Source organism: Chiloscyllium punctatum, chromosome 23 (genome assembly GCF_047496795.1).
Source record: "Chiloscyllium punctatum isolate Juve2018m chromosome 23, sChiPun1.3, whole genome shotgun sequence".
In the NCBI taxonomy this organism is placed as follows: Eukaryota; Metazoa; Chordata; class Chondrichthyes; order Orectolobiformes; family Hemiscylliidae; genus Chiloscyllium; species Chiloscyllium punctatum.
This window is the reverse complement of record NC_092761.1, coordinates 51,125,314-51,146,624: the sequence shown is the minus strand read 5'-3', so window position 1 is coordinate 51,146,624 and position 21,311 is coordinate 51,125,314. Positions and strand designations below refer to the sequence as shown.

The window sequence follows — 21,311 nt, the reverse complement described above, 5'->3', positions numbered from 1 at the left end:
CACACTGTAGGGATACTATGATTCAATGTTATTCAAGGCATAAATTTCAATGTCTTTGAAATCTGCCTGATATAATTTAAGCATTCTTTTCTTTATTCTCACATAGAATATGTGCACCACTGCATTTGTTGTTCATTCCCATTTCTCTTTCACCTGATTGAGGCTATTTCAAAGGGCAGTTAAACTCGGAATTTGGAGTCACATGTAGACCAGATTAAGTAAGGATGGCAGATTTCCTTCTCTCAAGGATATCCAGTGAACCTGCTGGGTGTTTATGTCGATTGACAATGGTCATTATTAAGGTGGTAAAAACAATGACTGCAGATGCTGGAAAGCAAATACTGGATTAGTGGTGCTGGAAGAGCACAGCAGTTCAGGCAGCATCCAACGAGCAGCGAAATCGACGTTTCGGGCAAAAGCCCTTCATCAGGAATGATGAAGGGCTTTTGCCTGAAACGTCGATTTCGCTGCTCGTTGGATGCTGCCTGAACTGCTGTGCTCTTCCAGCACCACTAATCCAGTAATGGTCATTATTAGTTTAGGTTTTAATTCCAGATTTTGGAAAAAAATGTCAGATTTTACCCTCTGCCATGGTGGGATTTGAACCCATCCTTTCAGAGCATTAGCCCAGGATTGTGGATTACCAGTCCAGTGTCATTAACACTGCTTCTGTTCATAGAATGATAGACTACAGAAGAGACCCTTCGGCCGTCAAGTCTGTGCTGCCAAATCTTTACATGAGTCCTATTAAGTCCACAGCCTTGGATGTTATGACACTTCAGGTGTTCAACTTTTTAAAAGTTGTGATATTTCCTGCCTCAGCTATCTTCTCAGGCATTGCATTCCAGACTCTACCCATTCTGGTTAACATAGGTTTTCCTCAAATTCCCTCTAAACCTCCTTTAACATTATGCCCCTTGTCATTGACAGTTCGACTAAGGGGAACAGCTGCTTTTCACTTACCTTGTTTCTGCATCTCATAATTTTATACACCTCCAAAAGGCTCCCCTCACTAAAACTTCCTGAAGAAAACCACCTGAGCGTATCAAGCGTCGCTTCATAGCTGAAACGGTCCATTCCAGGCAGTATCCCACTGAATCTCCTTTACACACTCTCCAGAGCAATCACATTTCTCCGATAGAGTGGTGACCACAGCATTACTCCAGATGTGGCCTAACTAAAGTTCTGTGTGCTCCAACATTACCTTCTTGTTCTTAAAATGTGTACCACAACCAATAAACTCAATCATCCCATATGTTATCTTAACTATCTTATTAATCTGTCCTGCCACTTTCAGGGATCTTTGGACACGCACCCAACATCCCTGTTCCTCTGAGCGTCCTAATGGATTGCTTCCTTGTCTTCTTCGTTTTTCTAAAGTGCATCACCTCATATGTATCAGGGTTAAATTCTATCTGCCACTAATCTGCTCACCTTGCCAATCTGTTTAAGTTCCCCTGTAACCTAAGACCTTCTTCCTCGCTGTCATCACCCAATCAATCTTTGTGTCGTTCATAAACTTAATCATCATTAACACCCCCACCACGCAATTCTCATCTACATCATTGATGAATATTACAAATCATCTGCTAATACCTCCAATACCTCTGCTTATATCATTTTGTTCAAGAACTTTACAGTTCATCATCTCAAATTCTGTACGTCTCCTCATGAGTCAAGACAGATGTGAAGAACTCATTTAACAGTCTGCCAGTATCCTCCAGCTTCATATATAGATTCCCCCGTTGATCACTGATCATCCTAACTTTCTTCCTGGTTATTTTCTTCCCCTTAATGCACTTGAAGAATATATTGGGATTCTCCTTATTCTTGACCACCAGCATTTTCTCCTACTGAAAACAAAAAATGCTGGAAATCACAGTGGCTTGAGCAGGTCATCTAGATTCAGTTATCTTGTGCTGTCTCCATGGATGCTACCTGATTTAGGATGATTTCAAGCACTTTTTGTTTTCAGTGCAGATTCCAGCGTCAGCAGTAATTTGTTTCAGCATTTTCTCATACCTCTTTGCTCCCTTAATTGATTTCTTGATCTCCCCACAGCACTTTCTATTTTCCTTTAGGACCTCCATTGCATATTACCTTTGTACTTGTGATACATCACTCTTTTTATCAAGTCCTGAGTATTCCTAGACATCCACGGTTGTCTGGGTTGTTCCTCCTATATTTCACCTTAAAGGGAACATGTTGGGCCTGCATTCTCCTCTTTTTTGAATGTCTCCCACTGTTCTGCTGTACATTTACTCTCAAGTCTACTTTGGCCATATCCTACCTTATTTTAATAAAATCTGCCTAAGAACAATCCAAACACTCTTTTTGCAATCATTTTTTTCTGTTTTTCATAATAATTTATTGTAAGTTACAGTATTGTGGTCACTGTCACTAAAATTGTCCCCATTGTTACCTTGAGCATCTGTCCAGCTTCATTCCCCAGAATTAGGTGTTGACGCTAGAAGCTCTCCTGTATGCATTTCAAGAAACGTGTTCCCTCTAAACTCTTTATATAATCGTTATCCAAATTGATTATGGGGTAGTTCAAATCCCCTGTTCAAAAAAAGGAATAGGGATAACCCTGGGAATTACAGGCCAGTTAGTCTTACTTCTGTGGTAGGCAAAGTAATGGAAAGGGTACTGAGGGATAGGATTTACGAGTATCTGGAAAGACACTGCTTGATTAGGGACAGCCAGCACGGATTTGTGAAGGGTAGGTCTTGCCTTACAAGTCTTATTGAATTCTTCGAGGAGGTGACCAAGCATGTGGATGAGGGTAGAGCAGTGGATGTAGTGTACATGGATTTTAGTAAGGCATTTGATAAGGTTCCCCATGGTAGGCTTATGCGGAAAGTCAGGAGGCATGGGATCGAGGGAAATTTGGCCAATTGGATAGAAAACTGACTAACCGGTCGAAGGCAGAGAGTGGTGGTAGATGGTAAATATTCAGCCTGGAGCCCAGTTACAAGTGGAGTTCCGCAGGGTTCAGTTCTGGGTCCTCTGCTGTTTGTAATTTTTATTAATGACTTAGATGAGGGAGTCGAAGGGTGGGTCAGTAAATTTGCAGATGATACGAAGATAGGTGGAGTTGTGGACAGTGAGGAGGGCTGTTGTCGGCTGCAGAGGGACTTAGATATGATGCAGAGCTGGGTTGAGGAGTGGCAGATGGAGTTCAACCCTGCCAAGTGTGAGGTTGTCCATTTTGGAAGAACAAATAAGAATGCGAATACAGGGTTACTGGTAGGGTTCTTAGTCAGGTGGAGGAACAGAGGGATCTTGGGGTCTATGTACATAGATCTTTGAAGGTTGCCACTCAGGTGGATAGAGTTTGTAAGAAGGCCTATGGAGTATTATCGTTCATTAGCAGAGGGATTGAATTCAAGAGTCGTGAAGTGATGTTGCAGCTGTACAGGACTTTGGTTAGGCCACAGTTGGAGTACTGTGTGCAGTTCTGGTCGCCTCACTTTAGGAAAGATGTGGAAGCTTTGGAGAGGGTGCAGAGAAGATTTACCAGGATGTTGCCTGGAATGGAGAGTAGGTCGTACGAGGATAGGTTGAGAGTTCTCGGCCTTTTCTCGTTGGAACGGCGAAGGATGAGGGGTGACTTGATCGAGGTTTATAAGATGATCAGAGGAATAGATAGAGTAGACAGTCAGAAACTTTTTCCCCGGGTACAACAGAGTGTTACAAGGGGACATAAATTTGAGGTGAAGGGTGGAAGGTATAGGGGAGATGTCAGGGATGGGTTCTTTACCCAGAGAGTGGTGGGGGCATGGAATGCACTGCCCGTGGGAGTGGTAGAGTCAGAATCATTGGCGACCTTTAAGCGGCATTTGGATCGGTACATGGATGGGTGCTTAATCTAGGTTAGAAGTTCGGCACAACATCGTGGGCCGAAGGCCCTGTTCTGTGCTGTATTGTTCTATGTTCTGTGTTCTAAATCCCCTAAAACCCTATTGTAATTTTCATACGTCTTAATGAATTGACTATGTTTGTACTCCTCAACTGCCCGCGAGCTCCCTCATGACTAATGCAACATTGACACCTCAAGTTGCCATCTTGTCCCTCCCTCAATATGTCTTTGTGATGGCCACAATATCATATTTCCATGTGTCAGTTAATAACCTTAACTCATCTGTCTCGCCTCTCCTGGCATTAGAGGCCATCCAGCCTCTGCTTACTCCCTTGAGACACCATATGTCTGAACATGCTCTGCCTTGGTTCCTTTTCTAAGTTATGCTATGTCACAATTGAACTAACACACTGTTTTTCCTGCTGAACAAGTCAAACTCTTCCCAACAGCACTTGCAAACCATCCTGCAAGGATGTAAGTCCCATTCTGATTCCAGTGCAGACTGTCCCACTTGCAAAGGCCCCATTTTCCCCAGGAATGGTTCCAGTGATCCAGGAATCTAAAACCTTCCCTCCTGCACCAAGTTTGAGCCACACATCCTCCTATTTCTGTATTTGCTGGTGCTCAGCACTGGGAGTAATCCTGAGATTACAACCGTTGAGGTTTTGCCTCTCATTCTACTGCCTAGCTTCCTGAATTCTTAACACAAGAAGTCATCCCTTGTTGGATTGGATTAGATTAGATTACTTAGTGTGGAAACAGGCCCTTCAGCCCAACAAGTCCACACCGACCTCTGAAGAGCACCCAGACCCATTTCCCTACATTTATCCCTTCACCTAACACTACAGGCAATTTAGCATGGCCAATTCACCTAACCTGCACATCTTTAGACTGTGGGAGGAAACCGGAGCACCCAGAGGAAACCCACGCAGACACAGAGAGAATGTGCAAACTCCGCACAGACAGTTGCCCAAGGTGGGATTTGAACCGGGTCTCTGGTGCTATGAGACAGCAGTGCTAACCATATGTTCTATGTACATTGTTGGTGCCAATGTGTATCATGACCTCTGTCTTATCACCATCTCCCCAGCTGCTCCCCTCAAGGTGTCCAATGACATCTCAGACACATTGCTGCAACGTTTGCCTTCCTCCAATCTGCTCCTTGCACATGTCTGATTTTAATCACTTGACCTGTGCCTAAAACTCTGAAATTCCTTCCCTCCATCTTTTAAGACATTTATTGAAAGCTCTATTTTTTTGGTTACTGGTTCTAATTTTTGTTTATGTGGGTTGGTGTCAGATTTTGTTTGACAATTATGCTCTGAAATGCATTGGAATATTAAACTATGTTAAAGATCTGATATAAATGTGTGCTGCTGTTTTCCTGAGGTCTCTGCTGACAAGGAATGTATTTTTGATTGGTGTTAATTATAGTCAAACTTCAGTGATGTCATGTACATGTGATTCCCGCCTCCCTCCACCGAGTACAAGTACTTTACTTTACTTTTATTTCTGTGTTATTTTTCAGGTGTCTGGAATGTTTCCCTTCGCCCTTTTGGTCCAGGTGGTCCATTTTGGATTATTGCAGAGCAGAATTATTCCAGAAGAGTGGAAAGCATTGTTTTAAAAGATGTTTATTTTGGAGATATCTGGCTGTGCGGTGGGCAAAGCAATATGGAGATGACAGTATCGCAGGTAATTATTTTTTCCTTGTGCTGGAGGAGCTTTATGGAGAAAAGTCTTGTGTTGTCAGGAAAAGATAGAAATACACACCTTGACATGACCTTGAAGATGTCCGATAATCACAATTATATAGTGAAGTTGGTTCCGCTCCCAAGAGCTACCATGTAGCATAAAATACCGTGCAGTGTTTCTGGCTGACAGAGATCTCATTACATTCTTATTGTTGAGCTTGTTTTACAGTTCTTTCCAACTCTGCCAACTGGCCACTGGCTGAGAAAACCCATGCTTCTACCCCTTGTAATTCAGAAGCCAAGGCATTGTCCTGTTTCACAGAATTACAGCAGAAGGAGGCCATTCGATATATTGAAACTGCCAGTGCAAACTTGAGCAATCCAATTCCTCAGTTTCTACATCATAACCTGCAACTTTTTTTCTCCTATCTTCTTCCACCATCTTACCAGACCAATCTACAGTTTGAAGTCCAAATTCGTCATGTGGAATTCTGCCATCTCTGACTGTTTGGCTATATTAAAACAAAAATCCACGGTATGTGGTGTCACTGGTTAAGCAAGCATTTATTGCTCACCTCACATGGTGGAATGAGAAGGTGATAGTGAACTTCCTCCTTGAATTGCTGCAGTTCATGAGTGTGTAGATATACCTACGCTGATAGGAAGGAAGTTCCAGGTTTTGACTCAATCTTCAGGCAATGACTCATGCCTGGAACAATTTTCATAAGTCCCTTCTGTATCGCTTCACAAAATCTTTATGTCCTTTCTAAAATGTGCTCAGAATTTGAAACCAAATTCCAGTTGAACATAATTTTGTTTCTTTTTTTAATTAATTTAGCACAACTAATATTGCCAGGATTAGAGTGTTTGAGCTACACGGAGAGGCTGAATAGGCCTGAGCATTTTTCCTGGAACATTGAGGCTGAGGTTTATAGAGGTTTATGAAATAATGAGGGGCATGGATAGGGTGAATTGCCAAGGTCGTTTTCCTAGGGTAGGGGAGTCCAAAACTCGGGGGCATAGGTTTAAGGTGGGAAGGGAAAGATTTAAAACGCACTTGAGGGACAACTTTTGCACAAAATGCCACAGAAAGTGGTGGAGGTGGATATAATTACAACATTTAACAGGAAAGGTTTAGAGGGAGAAGGATCAAATGTTGGCAAATGAGACTAGATCAGTTTAGGATATCTGGTTGAGACAGATGAGTTGCACTGGAAGGGTCTGCTTCTGTGCTATATAACTCTAAATGTATGACTGCATAGCTTCCTGGTTCTCTGCTTCTATTTGTAAAATCCATGATCACAGCTAGAAGTCTGGTTTCTAAAGAAATATTAGCTAGAAGTCCTTTTCTTATATCAGTTAAATATTCAGAAGTGTTTTTAAACACATCTGAATGGCTTTTTTTGCCCACCATCAAATCACCCGTGGTATTTATTTTTCATCTATTAACCAGCAGCAGTGTATCATAGAATCCCTACAGTGTGGAAGCAGGCCTTTCAGCTTATTGAGTCCACACTGACCCTCTGAATAACATCCCACCTAGACTCATCTCCCTACCCTATCCCTGTAACCCTGCATTTTCCATGGCTAATCCGCTTAGCCTGCACATCCTTAGACACTGGGCAATTTAGCATAGCAAATCTACCCAACCTGCACATATTTGGACCGTGGGAAGAAACTGGAGCACCTGGAGGAATTTCACGCAAACAGTGGGAGAATATGCATTCTCCACAGTCACCCAAGGGTAGAATTGAACCCAGGTCCTTGGTACTATGGGGCAGCAATGCTAACCATTGAGAAATCACAAGTATTTTCTAATTGGTTAATTTACATGCACAACCTATTAAAGGAAAATGCAAAACATTAAGGGTGAGGGCCTAAATTAAATGTAGTTGGAAAGGGAGATAAAGCATTCCATCCACTATGATGCCCACCTTCCCTGAAGACATTGAGAATATTGGTTGACACGTATGCTCCCTCGCCGAGTACACCCGGACACAAATATAGCTGTGGGAGAGGGGCTATGACTCCTTCCATAACCTGCTGCCTGGACTTAATAATAGCCACTTGGTTAGGTCCAGGAACATACCCACGAGGAAGTCCTTTGACTTACTATACCCCTCCACACCGAATGCCCAAGGTCAGAAGCATGGGGCTGTAGTGCAACTGAAAGCACAGCACAAGACAGCCGGAAGTCTTTGTTCCCTCCTACAAATCTGTTTCAGCTGTGATTGTGATCATTGTTGCTGACACTGCCAGTGTCCAGTCATGTACTGCAATGTTATGACCAGTTTCCTCTGCTTCATCTCTTTTGCCTCTTTGTCCTCCATTTATTCCCACTGCATAAGAGACTGGTAACAAAAGTGAGGACATATGGAATTGGAGTAATTTACTGGCTTCAGTTAGGAGTTATTTTGGTAGATGAAGACTTTAGGAATAATGTGTATGTTCTCAAAATAGGATGTGGTTTGTGGTGTCCTAAAGGAGGCTTCAGTCATTTCATTGTATTTATAAAATATGTGGGTTATTTATAATGTATTTCATCTTTGGTACCCAGGAGTAGAGGAGTTTTATCCCTTATTTATTAGAGATCCAAGTTATACTTGAAGTTGCTCAATCTCCGGAGTTCACAGGTAATCAAAACAGAAAGTGCTGGAGAAACCCAACAAGTCTGACAGCATCTGTGGAAAGAGTAGCAATGCTAACATTTTGAGTTCAAATCACAGTTTCAAAGAAGAGTCAGAGAAGAAATATTAACGCAGTTTCTGTGGCATTTTCTGTTTTATTTCAGATCTCCAGCATCTACAATATTTTGCTTTTACTTGGGGCAATTTAGCTATGAAGAAAGGTTGGATAGACTGGGTTTCACTTTCACTGGAATGAGGGGCAACCTGGTAGAAGTTTATAAGATTGTGAATGGCATGGTTAGAGTGGAAAGTATGAGGATTTTTCCCAGAGTGGAGGCATCAATTACTAGGGACACAGGTTCAAGGGGGTGGCGATGAGGGGTGAGGGCAATGTTTAAAACAGGTTTGCGGGCAAGTATTTCACACACAGGATCACGTGTGCTTGGTACGCGCTGTCAGGAGGTGGTGAAAGCAGACACAGTAGCAACATCCAAGAAGCGACTGGATGAATATTTTGAAGAGGAAGGGCATAGAGGGATACAGATCCTGTAAGTGAAGACAGTTTTCATGTGGAAGGGCAAAACGTGTTAGTGCAGACTTGGAAGGCCTCGTTCCTGTGCTGTACTGTTCTTTGTTCTTTGAGTTAGACCAAATGTTTCCATACTGTACATCTCTATGACTCTATGATTGGAACGTTGCATGCAAATATGACGCTGATGTTTAAGAAGTGGATAAAGGATAATCCAGGCAATTACAGATCTGTCAGCTTAACACTGATAGTGGAAAAACAGATGGAGGCCATGGTATGGAATAAGACAAGCTACACTTGGAGAAAAATAAATGCTAGGCAGTCAACATTGCTTCATCAAGGGCAGATCATGTCGAACAAATTTAATTCTTTGATGAGGTAACACAGGCAGTGAATGGGGAGTAATGCAGTGGAAGCTGTATATTTTGACTTGCAGTAAGAATTTGATACATTGCCATATGGAACATTTATTTGCAAATTAGAAATGTTTGGGTTTGATGGATCCTTAGCAATATGGATGAGAAGTTAATTAAAAGATAGGAGACAGAGGGTATGTACTGATGGGCATTTCTCAGAAAGGAAAGGACTTGAAAGTGGTATTCCCAGGACTCGGCATTGGGATCCTTACTTTTTCTGATTTACATCAACGATTTGGAGAGGGGTGCTGAAGGCAAAATCTCTAAATACTAAGCTGGGTAGAACAGTGAATTGTGAAGATGATGCTGAGTGACTTCAGGTGAGCATTGGCAAGTTGTCCAAATGGGCAGATGCCTGGCAGATGAATTTCAATGCAGAGAAATGTGAAGTAATGTATTTTGGTAGAAGAAACAACTGTGAATTGGTAGAAGAAACAAGACTCAAGTGTACAAATTTGGAGGACAGAGAAACCTTGGGTCTCATGTTCATGATTCTCTGAGGGGGACCAGGCAAGTTGAAACAATTGTTAAAAAGGCTTATAGGATCCTTGGGTTTATAATAGAGGCATAGAGTATAAAAGCAATGAAGTGATGCTACACCTCTACGAATAAGACCACATTTGCAGTATTGTGTTGAGTTCTATATAAGGAAGAATGTTAAACCCCTGGAGAAAGTATAAGAGATTTATTAGAATCAGCCCAGGAATGAGGGATTCTAGATACAAAGAAAGATGAAAGAAATTGAGCTTGTTTTCCTTACAGGTGAGGCAGCATCTGAGGAGCAGGAGATTCAATGTTTCGGGCATAAGCCCTTCATCAGGAATGACAGCATCTGCAGTCCTCACTTTTCCTGTTTTCCTTGCAGCAGAGAAGATTAAGAGGTGACCTTATTGAGATGTTCAAAATTATGAATAATATGGAAAGGGATTTTACGTTTCTGTCAGTAACTAGAGGGTCACAATTTCAAGATTGTCAGCAAGAGAGCAAGGAGTGGAGATGAAGAGAAACTTCTTTATTCAGACTTGCTCAGATTTGGAATGTGCTGCCTAGGAGAGTGGTGGAGGAAAGTATTCTCAAAACATTTAAGAAGCATCTGGACGAGCTCTTAAGATACCAGGGTATTGGGGAGGTTAATCCAGAGACCCAGGTAATGTTTTGGGGACCTGGATTTGAATACTGCCAAGGCAGCTGGTGGAATTTGAATCAATAAAAATCTGAAATTAAGAGTCTAATGATAGCCCTGAATCCACTGTTGATTGTTGGAAAAATTCATCAGGTTCACAAATATCCTTTAGGGAAGGAAACTGCCATCCTTACCTGGTCTGGCCTACATGTGACTCCAGACCCACAACAATGTGGTTTATTCTTAACTTCATCAGGGCTTATTCCCGAAATGTTGACTCTTCTGCTCTTCGGGTGTTACCTCACCAGCTGTGCTTTTCCAGCACCACACTCTTCAACTCTGATCTCCAGCATTTGCAGTCCTCACTTTCTACTTATTCTTAACTGTCCTCGGGGCAGTTAATAATGGGCAATAAATGTTGTCTTAGCCAGTGACACCCTTATCCAGTGAATGAATAAATAAAAAGTAAGCTATGGAACAAGTGCAGGTAAATAGTGTTGTTTGATTATTTATTGATCAGCATAGATATGGTGCATTGAAGAGCCTGTTTCTGTGCTATATGACTCTGATTCTATGAAAATAGAAATCTTTGTGTCATCTGCAAACTTAGCAACAATTCCCTCAGTTTCTTCGCCTACATCATTCATGTATAACATAAACAGATGTGGTGGTCCCAACGCTGATCCCTGAGGAACTCTGAATCACTGGCTGCTGTCTTGACACCTTGCCTGTGACACCTTGGGCTCTTATTCAGCAGCCTCCTCTGTTGTATCTTGTCAAAGGCCTTCTGGAAATACAAATAGATCACTTTCACTGGCTCTCCTTTATCTTAACCTGACCCCCCTTTTTTAAACCGAGGTGTGGCGTTAGCCATTTTCCAATCCTCCAGAAACTCCCTGACTCCAGTGTTTCCTAAAGGATCCCCACCAATGCCAGGATAATTTCACCAACTATTTCCATCAGAATTCTTGGATGTAGTCCATCTGGTCTGGGTGATTTACCCAACTTCAGATCTTGCAGTTTCCCCAGCATCTCCTTACTGATTGCCCATTACACTCATTTCTCCCCCTGACTCACTTGAAGGTCTGATGTGATGCTGGTGTCTTCAACTGGGAAAACTGATGCAAATTACATTTTCAGTGCCTCCACCATTTCTTTGTTCCCTATTACTGCTACTCCAGCCTCATTTTCCAATGGTCCAGTGTCTACTCTTGCCTCTCTCTTTTTCTTTTTAGGTATCTGAAAAAAAACTCTTGCAACCTTCTTTTATATTATGAGCTATTTACACTCCTATTTCACCTCCCCCCCCGCGCCCCCTTTATTGCTTATTCAGTTATTCTCTGCTGGCTTTTGAGAAGCTTCCCATCCTCTGGCTTCTCATTAATCTTCACCACATTATATCCTTTCTCTTTTGCTTTTAATATTGTCCCTGATTTTCCTCATCAGCCTTGGTTGTCACATCCACCCTTTAGTCTGTTTCTTTCCTTTGTTGGGACAATTTCAGCTGTGGCACCCACATTACCTGCAGAATATCCTGCCATTGTTGCTCCACCGTCTTCCCTGTGAGCCTCCCCTTCCAATCCACTCTGGCCAGCTCCTCCCTCTTGCTTTTGTAGTTACCTTTACTCAATTCTAATACCGTTACAACTGATTCAGTCTTCTCCCTCTCAAGCTACAGGGTGAATTTTATCATAATATGGTCATGACCCTGAGGGGTTCCTTCACCTTCAGCTCACTAATCAAATCTGCCTCATGACGTATCACAAAATCCAGAATCGCCTCTTCCTTATTGAGCTATACTGTAAGCTGCTCCAAAATGTCATCTCGGACATTCCACAAATTCCTTTTCTTGAGATAATAGAATCCTACAGTGTGGATCCTACAATCCTTCAGCCCAACAAGTCCACACCGACCCTCCGAAGAGTAACCCACCCCATATTTACCCCTGACTAATGCACCTAACCTACCCATCCCTGAACACTATGGACAATTTAGCATTGGCCAACTAAGCTAACCTGCACATCTTTGGACTGTGAGAGGAAACTGGAGCACCCCGAGGAAACCCACACAGACACGAGGAGACTGTGCAAACTACACACAGATGGAGGTTGGAATCAAACCTGGGTCCCTGGCACTGTGAGGCACTTAGCCACCATGCTGCCCTAATCTGCTACCAATCTGATTTTCCCAGTCTACCTGAATATTGAAGTCCCCTCAGATTATTGACTACCATTAACACCTCAGATTATTGTAATAGAATAGACATGTAAGAAAGGCACTATCTTATGATTTATTTTCTTCCCCATATCCTGCCTACTGCTAGTTGGCCAGTACACAACTCCCATTAGGTCTTTTTCCTTTTGCGATCCTCAACTGTGCCTTCCAACTGTATATCTCCTCTTGCTATTGATTTAATTTACTAACATGGCAAACTGGTCCCCTCTGCCCAACTGCCTATCCTTTTGATAAGACATGTATCCTTGGAACTTTAGTTCCCAGCCCTAATCCTCTTGCAGTTGTATCTCTGTGATACCCACAACATTTATTTGTCGATTTCAATCTGTTCTACAAGCCATTTACCTTTTTTCCATATACTGTGTGCAGTTAAGCCCCACCCCCCACTTCTCACATTTAACCACTTCTGTGCTGCATCTGAAGTTAGATTCCATACCGTCTGCCCTGTTGCTTGTACTGGAAACTTTAATAACCTCTGCTGAGCCCTTCCTCTATGCTTTTAACTTTGTCCATAATTTTCCATCCAAGTGGACACGTCCAACCCATGCCCCGTCCAAAACTATTGATAGTCCTAGTTAAGTAATACACACGGCTGTCATCCGAGTGGGATTCAAGTGGAGCAGCATCCCATTGGAACAGCTCTGTCCTTGCCCAGTACTGATGCCAATATCGCATGAATTCAAACCTGGTGTGGTCTTCGAGTCAGGTGTTTACCACTTTGATCTTGTTTACCCTGCGGTAATTTGCTCATGTCTCAGCAAATAATCCAAAGATTCTTACCTTTTGGTCATGCTTTCAAATTTAGCTCCTAGCTATTTATTTTCCCTCAGCAGAGTTTGTTTCCTCTTTCTGGCTGTAACGTTGTAACTTAGTGGAACATGGAAGCTAGATCCTTCCCCTCTCTCTAAATTCTTCTGCGGCCAAGATGAGATATTCTGATTCTGAGCATCAGGCCTTTGGTACTCTCAATCTTGGTCAGAGAGAAGAGTGTCTATTCCACTGGCTATACTATCCCCAATTACAACTGCAATTCCCTTTTCTTTACACCCTGCTCCCCCACTTGAATGACTCCCTGATCCACAGTGTTTTGGTCAGTTTGTTCATCCTTCCTACAGCCCCCAATCTCATCCACACAGGGAGCAAGAATTTCAAAGCTGTTAGACAAGCTCAAGGACTGGGGCTCCTTCAACACAATCTCTTGTATCCCTCTACATGCCTGGCTGATAGTGACACCCTCCTGAGCCTGATCATTTACTGAATTTGAAGTAGTTAATCTGAAACAAAGAATTAAGAGGGGTAAAATGGGTCATGAAATATCTTTAGAAAACAGAGTTAAGGAAAATTCCAAACCTTTTATTCATATATAAGAAGCAAGAGGTTAGCTTGAGAAAGGGTTGGCCCACTCAAGGACACAGGAGGAAAGTTATCCGTGGAGTCAGAGAAAATGGGTGAGATTCTTAATGAGTACTTTGCATCGATATTCTCCGAGGAGAAGGATATGATGGATGCTGAGGTAAGGGATAGATGTTTGATTACTCCAGGTAATTATAGACCATTTAAGCCTGATGTCAGTGGTAGGGACGCTGTTGGAGAAGATACTGAGGAATAGGACATATTCCCATTTGGAAAAAAATAGGCTTATCAATGATAGGCAACATAGTGTTGTGTGGGGGAGGTCATGTCTTACCAACTTAATAGAATTCTTTGAGTAAGTGACAAAGTTGATTGATTAAGGAAGGGCTGTAGATGTCATGTACATGGACGCGGAGGCGTTTGATATGGTTCCCCATGGTAGGCTGATGAAGAAGGTGAAGTTGCATGAGGTCCACGGTGTTCTAGCTAGATGGATAGAGAACTGGTTGGGCAACAGGAGACAGAATAGTAGTAGTAGAAGGGGGCTTCTCAAAATGGAGACCTCAAAATGGTGTTCCACAGGGATCCATGCTGAGACTTCTGTTGTTTGTGATATACATAAATGATTTGGAGGAAAGTGTAGGTTGCCTCATTAGCAAGTTTGCAGGTGACACTAGGATTGGTGGAGTAGCAGAGAGTGAAGGGGACTGTCAGAGAATACAGCAGAATATAGATAGATTGCACAGTTGGGCAGAGAAATGACAGATGGAGTTTAATCTGGGCAACTGCAAAGTGATGCATTTTGGAAGATCCAATTCAAGAGCCAACCACGTAAGAAATGGAAAAGGCCTAGAAAAATTTGATGTACAGTGTTCAGGTCCATTGTTCCCTGAAAGTGGCAACACAGGTCAGTAGAGAGGTCAAAAAGGCATACAGCATGTTTTCCTTTATCGGATGGGTTATTGAGTACAAGAGTTGGCAGGTCGTGTTATAGTTGTATAAGACTTTGGTTTGGCTACGTTTGGAATGCAGTTCTGGTCACCACATTACCAAAAGGATGTGGATGCTTTGGAGAGCGTGCAGAGGAAGTTCACCAGGATGTTGACTGGTATGGAGAGCGCTATCTATGAAGAGAGGTTGAGTAGATTAGGATTATTTTCATTAGAAAGATGGAGGTTGAAGCCTACAAAATCATGAGAGGTGTAGACAGGGTTGATAACAAGAAACTTCTTCCCAGAGTGCAGGACTCAATTACTAGGGGTCACGAGTTCTAAGATGACCTCTCATCTAACAGCGCTGCAAATACCTGCCTGCCTGCCTACCAGTTTAGTCTGAACAAGCATTACCCACAAGTCTTCGGACCACTCTATCTGCCTAGCCAATTTTTCAAGTGAAATAAATAAGGCTTCAACATCTTTCTCATCAGAATGTGGCAGAGTTTTGACATATTTGTATGTATCACTACCTGTTCTTTTCACCTCCATCCTGTTAATATGATTTTGCTGACTAAGTCACAACGTCTCAAATTCAAATTCTCTTTTCTTTCCCCCCTCTCCCTTTTCTTCTCTATCTTCTTGCTCAGATAAGAACCTTCTCTCTCTTTTTCCCCTCTCTCTTTCCCCCTCTTTCTCTCTCCTCTCTCACTTTCATTTTCTGTCTCCCTCTTCCTTTCCTCTCTCTCTCTCTCTTTGTTTATCTTCTAAGATTTTCCTCAATTGTAATTTAAGTTTTTCTAACTCTTTTGCACTTGTCTGTTTCTCTGACAAACCTAAGTGTTTGAGTAATTGCCTTACAATTTCAGCTTTACTTTTGTCCTTGGTTAAACCCAATTCTGACACGTTGCTAATTCTAAGAGTAAGGTCTTTTTCTTTCCTTCTAAACTTTTTTGGCAAATTTGGGAATCAACTTCAAGCCCCAGAATCTCTTTAGCAAATTTAAGAGCCATTTCTCTCGCTTTTAATTTAACCAACCACAAGTAACCAAAATTAAACAAATTGTCTCATCTACGTTTTATTTAAGGTTCTAGGACACTAACCTGTAAGTTTTCCTACTGGGCTTTTCCGTTCCCCAGATCTATTCAGATATGTCCATATCTCAAACTGGATATGTCTCAATGGTTCAAATCATGGACTGTTATGACACTGGGTAAACGCTTCTGCAAATTTAAACCAGACACACAGAAAAGCTCACCTCGCCTCATAATCTGTTAAAGTATGAGTGATAAAGACTACCGAAATTCTACTATTTAAGGAAAAAAATTAACAATTTATTCTTTCACTCCAAGTAAAGTAAAAGAACATTAAAGCACAATTATCTACAGTGTAAACCTCCTTTGTCTGATCAATTTATCTACCGCTCACTCTGCAACACTATACTGAATCGATTAAAACCCTCTGATTAAGTTTAACAAAAATGCAAATTTCAAAACCAGTCAGCTTTCGGTATTCCCTTTGTATTTTCCTCTATAGATTATTCTTAGTTCTTTTCTTCAGTCTTCTGCTTCACAGATTTCATATGAACAGGTACCTTTCAGAGAGCGATTCTGCGGGGGCAGTCTGTTGATGCTTTTTCTGCTCTGGCTAACTGTTCAAAATGCCTGATTTTTAAATACACCAAATCAATGGACCGTCTCATTGGTCTGTCTCATTGGTTTGATGTCATCAAAACAGTAAAATGAAAATTTGATTGGATTTTGGTATCTTGGGGCATAATTTAAACTGGCCAAATTCGAATTTGTTGTGTAGCATAACAGCTCAGCTCAGGTATTTGTTTCACAACCAAATGTTACATTTTTGAAATTTTTTAGCATACTCTGTGCCTTTCTAGCTCCGTGTCAGTTTTCACTCTCTTTTAAAGGTACAGTACACACCTACACCTTCAGAACACTGTAATTATCTCTCCTTTCCTCATGGAAAGAGACAGCTCCAACTCCAGCTTGTTTGCCAATTCCAGCAGCTTTTCCTTGTTCACTTTCTGTAAAGCCTGCACTTGTTCCAACCCCAAGAAACGCTTAGTGACTGAAAGAGCCATTCCTACACCAAGCAGTGTTTAAACAAACTGAATTCAACACCCATAACAAAAGACTTAACCACTCATTGCCACTGAGTCTACCAACCCTAATGCCAATTTGGAACTTTGGAACAAATTGCGCAAAGACCCCCCCAATTTGTTATGGACCAGGCCAGACCCCTCAAAACATTTCAGGAAGACCGTCTGGACCCTAACTGTTCGAGTTGTTTTAAGCAGGTGTTAATTGGTTTCTCCAGGAGTGATGCAGCTGGTCCAACCACCCTGTTTCAAACAAAACAGAATTTATATATGAATGGACAAAAGAGAAGATAATGTAGAATAACATAACTATTTGAAAATCCAGTTGACTCTATCACAACTTAATGATGCTGTTCCAAATACTTACAACATCACCATTAACATCTCCTTGGCAAAAAAAGTAATATGAAACACACGAGAGATGTCAGAGAGAGACAGGATCAGCATGGAGCTGTTTCTTTGAGCAGCTGCCTCAAAGGCTGACTGCTTGCCGAAAGCAAAGCAAACCAAACCAAATCCTGAACAGGGAGAACCGGTCACTCCCCTTTCATTGTACAAGTTTTTTAAAAGAAAGATTTAAAAACATTCTCAAGTAGATGTTTCCAGTCATATCAGACCCGCTGTGTTTATGACCCCCTTTTGGAAAAAAAGGCAAGGACAACATAACCTTGTAAATAGAGCAACACTGTCACATATGTCATGAGGGGAGAGGGAAGGGGTTTGTAAAGAGAAGAAGAGGTGGAGTGTGTTATGAGGCTCTCAAAGTATCTCTGAATGGCAGTGAGGGGAGTGAAATGTTAGAAACAGCTCCAAGTTGCAAAATTTCTTAAGAGTTAATGTAAACCTATGTTGAGCTTTGTTTGTCTGGTTTAATAATGAAGTGTGCAATATTGCAATACTTCCTGTCTTTCAGATTATTAATGCAAGTGAAGTGCTCTCGCTTGCTTCCCATTATCCTTATATACGACTCTTCCAAGCAGGATTGAACGAATCAGCTGAAGAGTTGAATGATCTTGAAAGCATTGCGGTACAGTGGTCAATTCCCACTGCAGGTAAGAAGGGTATTGCACTGAAGGGTAACATTGTAGCGGGGAAGACTGACTCTAGCAGTGGATGCAAACGGCCTACTCAATATAACCTTTGTTCTTTGTGTTAAGTATCTACAAAACTATTTTCAAAATAACAAACCAAAAAGAATGTCAAGTCTACAGAAAATATTTCTCAGGGCCCTGTTTGGAAAACCTTACTGTTACGACAAGGAGGTGGTCCCCCTCTTTTAATTAAACCAAACACCCAGAAAAGCTCGCCTTGCCTCATAACTCACAAATTCCTCTATTTGAAGGAAGTAGAATCAATTTATTTTTTAACTCTAAAAGTGAACATTAAACAACTATTCACAACTTTTAGCCCCCTTTTCTCTTAACTGTTTATTATTTGCCTCCAACTCTATGTAGTATGTTATTCCACTAAGACACTTACTTAAAATTTCAAAAACCACACAGTAGCTGTCATCTTCTGTGACTTCACTCTTCTGATTGCTGAATTCCCTGGGTCATCGTCTTCATTTTTACTATGAGAATGTTTCATGTGAAAAGGTACCTTTCATTAAGAGTATTTCCTAATTTCTTGGAGAGCAAGATGTTCGATCTCCAGGCATTTCTGTCTTGCTGGCAGTTGCTCTCTGATCAATTTTCAATGGTCCTCATTTTATAGCCCCTCATCATCGCATTGTTTTGCTAACATTGAACCAATGAGACAATAAATTCAAACTCGATTGGGTTTTAGTATCATGGGACATAATTTAATCTGATGGGTTAAATTCGTATTGTTGTGAAAACAGCAAAAACAGCAACCCAAACTTCGATATCCATTTCACAGCCAAATGTTACATATTTTCAACTTTCCAGTACACTCTGGGACTACCATCTAGTCATATCACAGATGCTTGTCATTTCTCAGTTCATAACAACATTCACACTCTCTTAAAGATACAGTACACACCTTGAACTTCATAACATTAGTTTTATTTAAGTTTGAACATGTTGTCATGGATCTGGTAAATAACAGTAAATTAAAGCATGGCATAACATGCAGTGTGTTGTATTGCACTATATTCGTATTCCTAACTGGCAGGGCAGTTCCCTATTGTGCTTACTGTCTCCTTGTTTGGCTGTCTATGATATTCTGCTTTCTGAGATTCTTCCAGTTGATGGATTTAACTAATGTATAGATTTGGGTTTTAATGTGGAAGAAAATATAGTATTTGTAATAAATCAGTTTTTTCCCCCATCCAGTCTTCAATTCCTTTGGGAAGTGTAGCCACAACACCATGGATGGTTTGGCTCTGCTGTGTAGGAATAGGAAGAGGAAGATCAGAAGGCAACAGTGATAGGGGATACTAGGAGGGGAATAGATAGGTGATTCATGCTTACAGCCCTGTTTCCAGAATGGTACATTGCCGCCAAGGTACCAGATGAACAGGAAAAAATAGTAACCGAAGTAGGCCATTTGAGTCCTAGATCCCACAACACCATTCATTACAACCTTGCCTGATCTTGAGCTTGAACTCTAATTTGCTGTCCATTCCCCATAACCTTGATTCTGAGAGAGACCTGAATTCTGTTTATCACAGCGTTAAAAATATTCAACTACAGAACATCCCTCCACCATAGAGAAGGTAAAAGATTCACATGTTTTTAAGTTTGGAAGCTTTGGTTGATTTTTTTTTATTTTGACAAGGTGACTGATTATGTAGATGAGGGTAGTTGATGTAGTTTGAATGGATGTCCGTCAGGCTTTTGATAAGGTTTCACGTGGAGACTGGTTAAGCTAAGACTTCGTGGTTTCTAGGGTAATTTAGTAAATTGGACCCAATTCAGGAAGCAGGCGGTCATTGTCAGTGAGTGTTTTGACCATTGGACGTCTGTGTCCAGTTACAAAACACAGGGATTGATGCTGAGTCTCCCTTGCTGTTTGTTGTGTATAGAAATGGTGTTGACATGAATGGAGGAGGTATGGTCAGTAAATTTGCAGATGACATGAAAATTTGAGTTAAAGTAAATAGCGAGGAAGAAAGCCTTAGCCTACAGAATGGTATTGGCAGGCTATATTGTCAAACCGTGGCAGATTGGCATCTTCATTTGATTAACTCACCTTTATTCTGTATCCCTTGTTGCTATATGTCTAACACAGTTGAGAAGATAGTGCAGATAGTTGAACCTCACTGTTCCACAAGTCATTATAAATGTGTAACTAGAATGATAGAATCCCTGCAGTGTGGAAACAGGCCCTGCAGCCCAATAAGTCCACACCGATCCTCGAAAGAGTAACCCACCTGGACCCATTTCTCTCTACCCTGACTAATGGACTTCACCTACACATCCCTGGACACTATGGGCAAATTAGCGCGGCCATTTCACCTAACCTGCACATCTTTGGACTGTGGGAGGAAACCAGAGCACCCGGAAGAACCTACGCAGACACTGGGAGAACGTGCAAACTCCACACAGACAGTCGTCCGAGGCCAGAATTGAACCTGGGTCCCTGGCGCTGTGAGGCAGCTGTGCTAATCACTGAGGCACCATTCCACCACTTAGTTAACCAAACCACCAAGATGATAAATTATCCCATCACACTGGTATTCAGGATAAATATATTTCACACAAGGATTTGTCATTAATGGAAAAATATATTTATTGTAAACAAATTTATTCTTTGAATAAAGACAAAAATGGATTACTAGTTAACTACTATGAGACTTATCATATTTGCTGTTTAAAACCACAAATGCATTCATTCACAAATAAGATCTTAAAGACAGTTTGATATAAATATTATAAGTGAAAAATTGTTATGGACCAGACCAAACTCCCTCAAAACATATTAAGAAGATAGACTAGCTTGAGCCCGTTTTTTCTTTAAAAGGTTGGATCAATAGAAGCAGCATGAATTGGTAAAGATGGGCCCCCACAGAATTAGGGTTTTAGTTTAGCTTTCAGCAATTATTGGGATTAGATTAGATTCCCTACATTGTGGAAACAGGCCCTTCAGTCCACGCTGACCCTCCGAAGAGTAACACACCCAGACCCATTCCCCTCTGACTAATGCACCTAACACTGCGGGCAATTTAGCATGGCCAGTTCTCCTGGCCTCCACATCTTTGGACTGAGGGAGGAAACTGGAGCACCCAGAGGAAACCCACACAGACACGGGGAGAATGTGCAAACTCCACACACACAGCCCCCTGAGGCTGGAATTGAACCTGGGACTCTGGTGCTGTGAGGTAGCAGTGCTAACCACTGAGTCACTGTGCCACCTTTAATTTTGAAGCTAGTCACGCAAACTGCTATGTCTCTCTTGCTCTGTCTCTCTGTTGCAACTAAAAGCTTGGGATCACTTTCTGGGCCAGAATTGCACGTGAGGCA

The 21,311-nt window shown here is 41.6% G+C and overlaps 1 protein-coding gene across 1 annotated transcript in view; it reads left to right on the top strand.

Moving 5' to 3' along the window:
* siae (sialic acid acetylesterase) overlaps nt 1-21,311 on the top strand; it is a 126,375-nt gene that overhangs the window by 17,371 nt on the left and 87,693 nt on the right. Inside the window, exons 3-4 of the mRNA XM_072592983.1 lie at nt 5,391-5,557; nt 17,801-17,939. Of these exons, the coding sequence (XP_072449084.1) occupies nt 5,391-5,557; nt 17,801-17,939 (306 nt within the window). The remainder of the gene's footprint in view (nt 1-5,390; nt 5,558-17,800; nt 17,940-21,311) is intronic.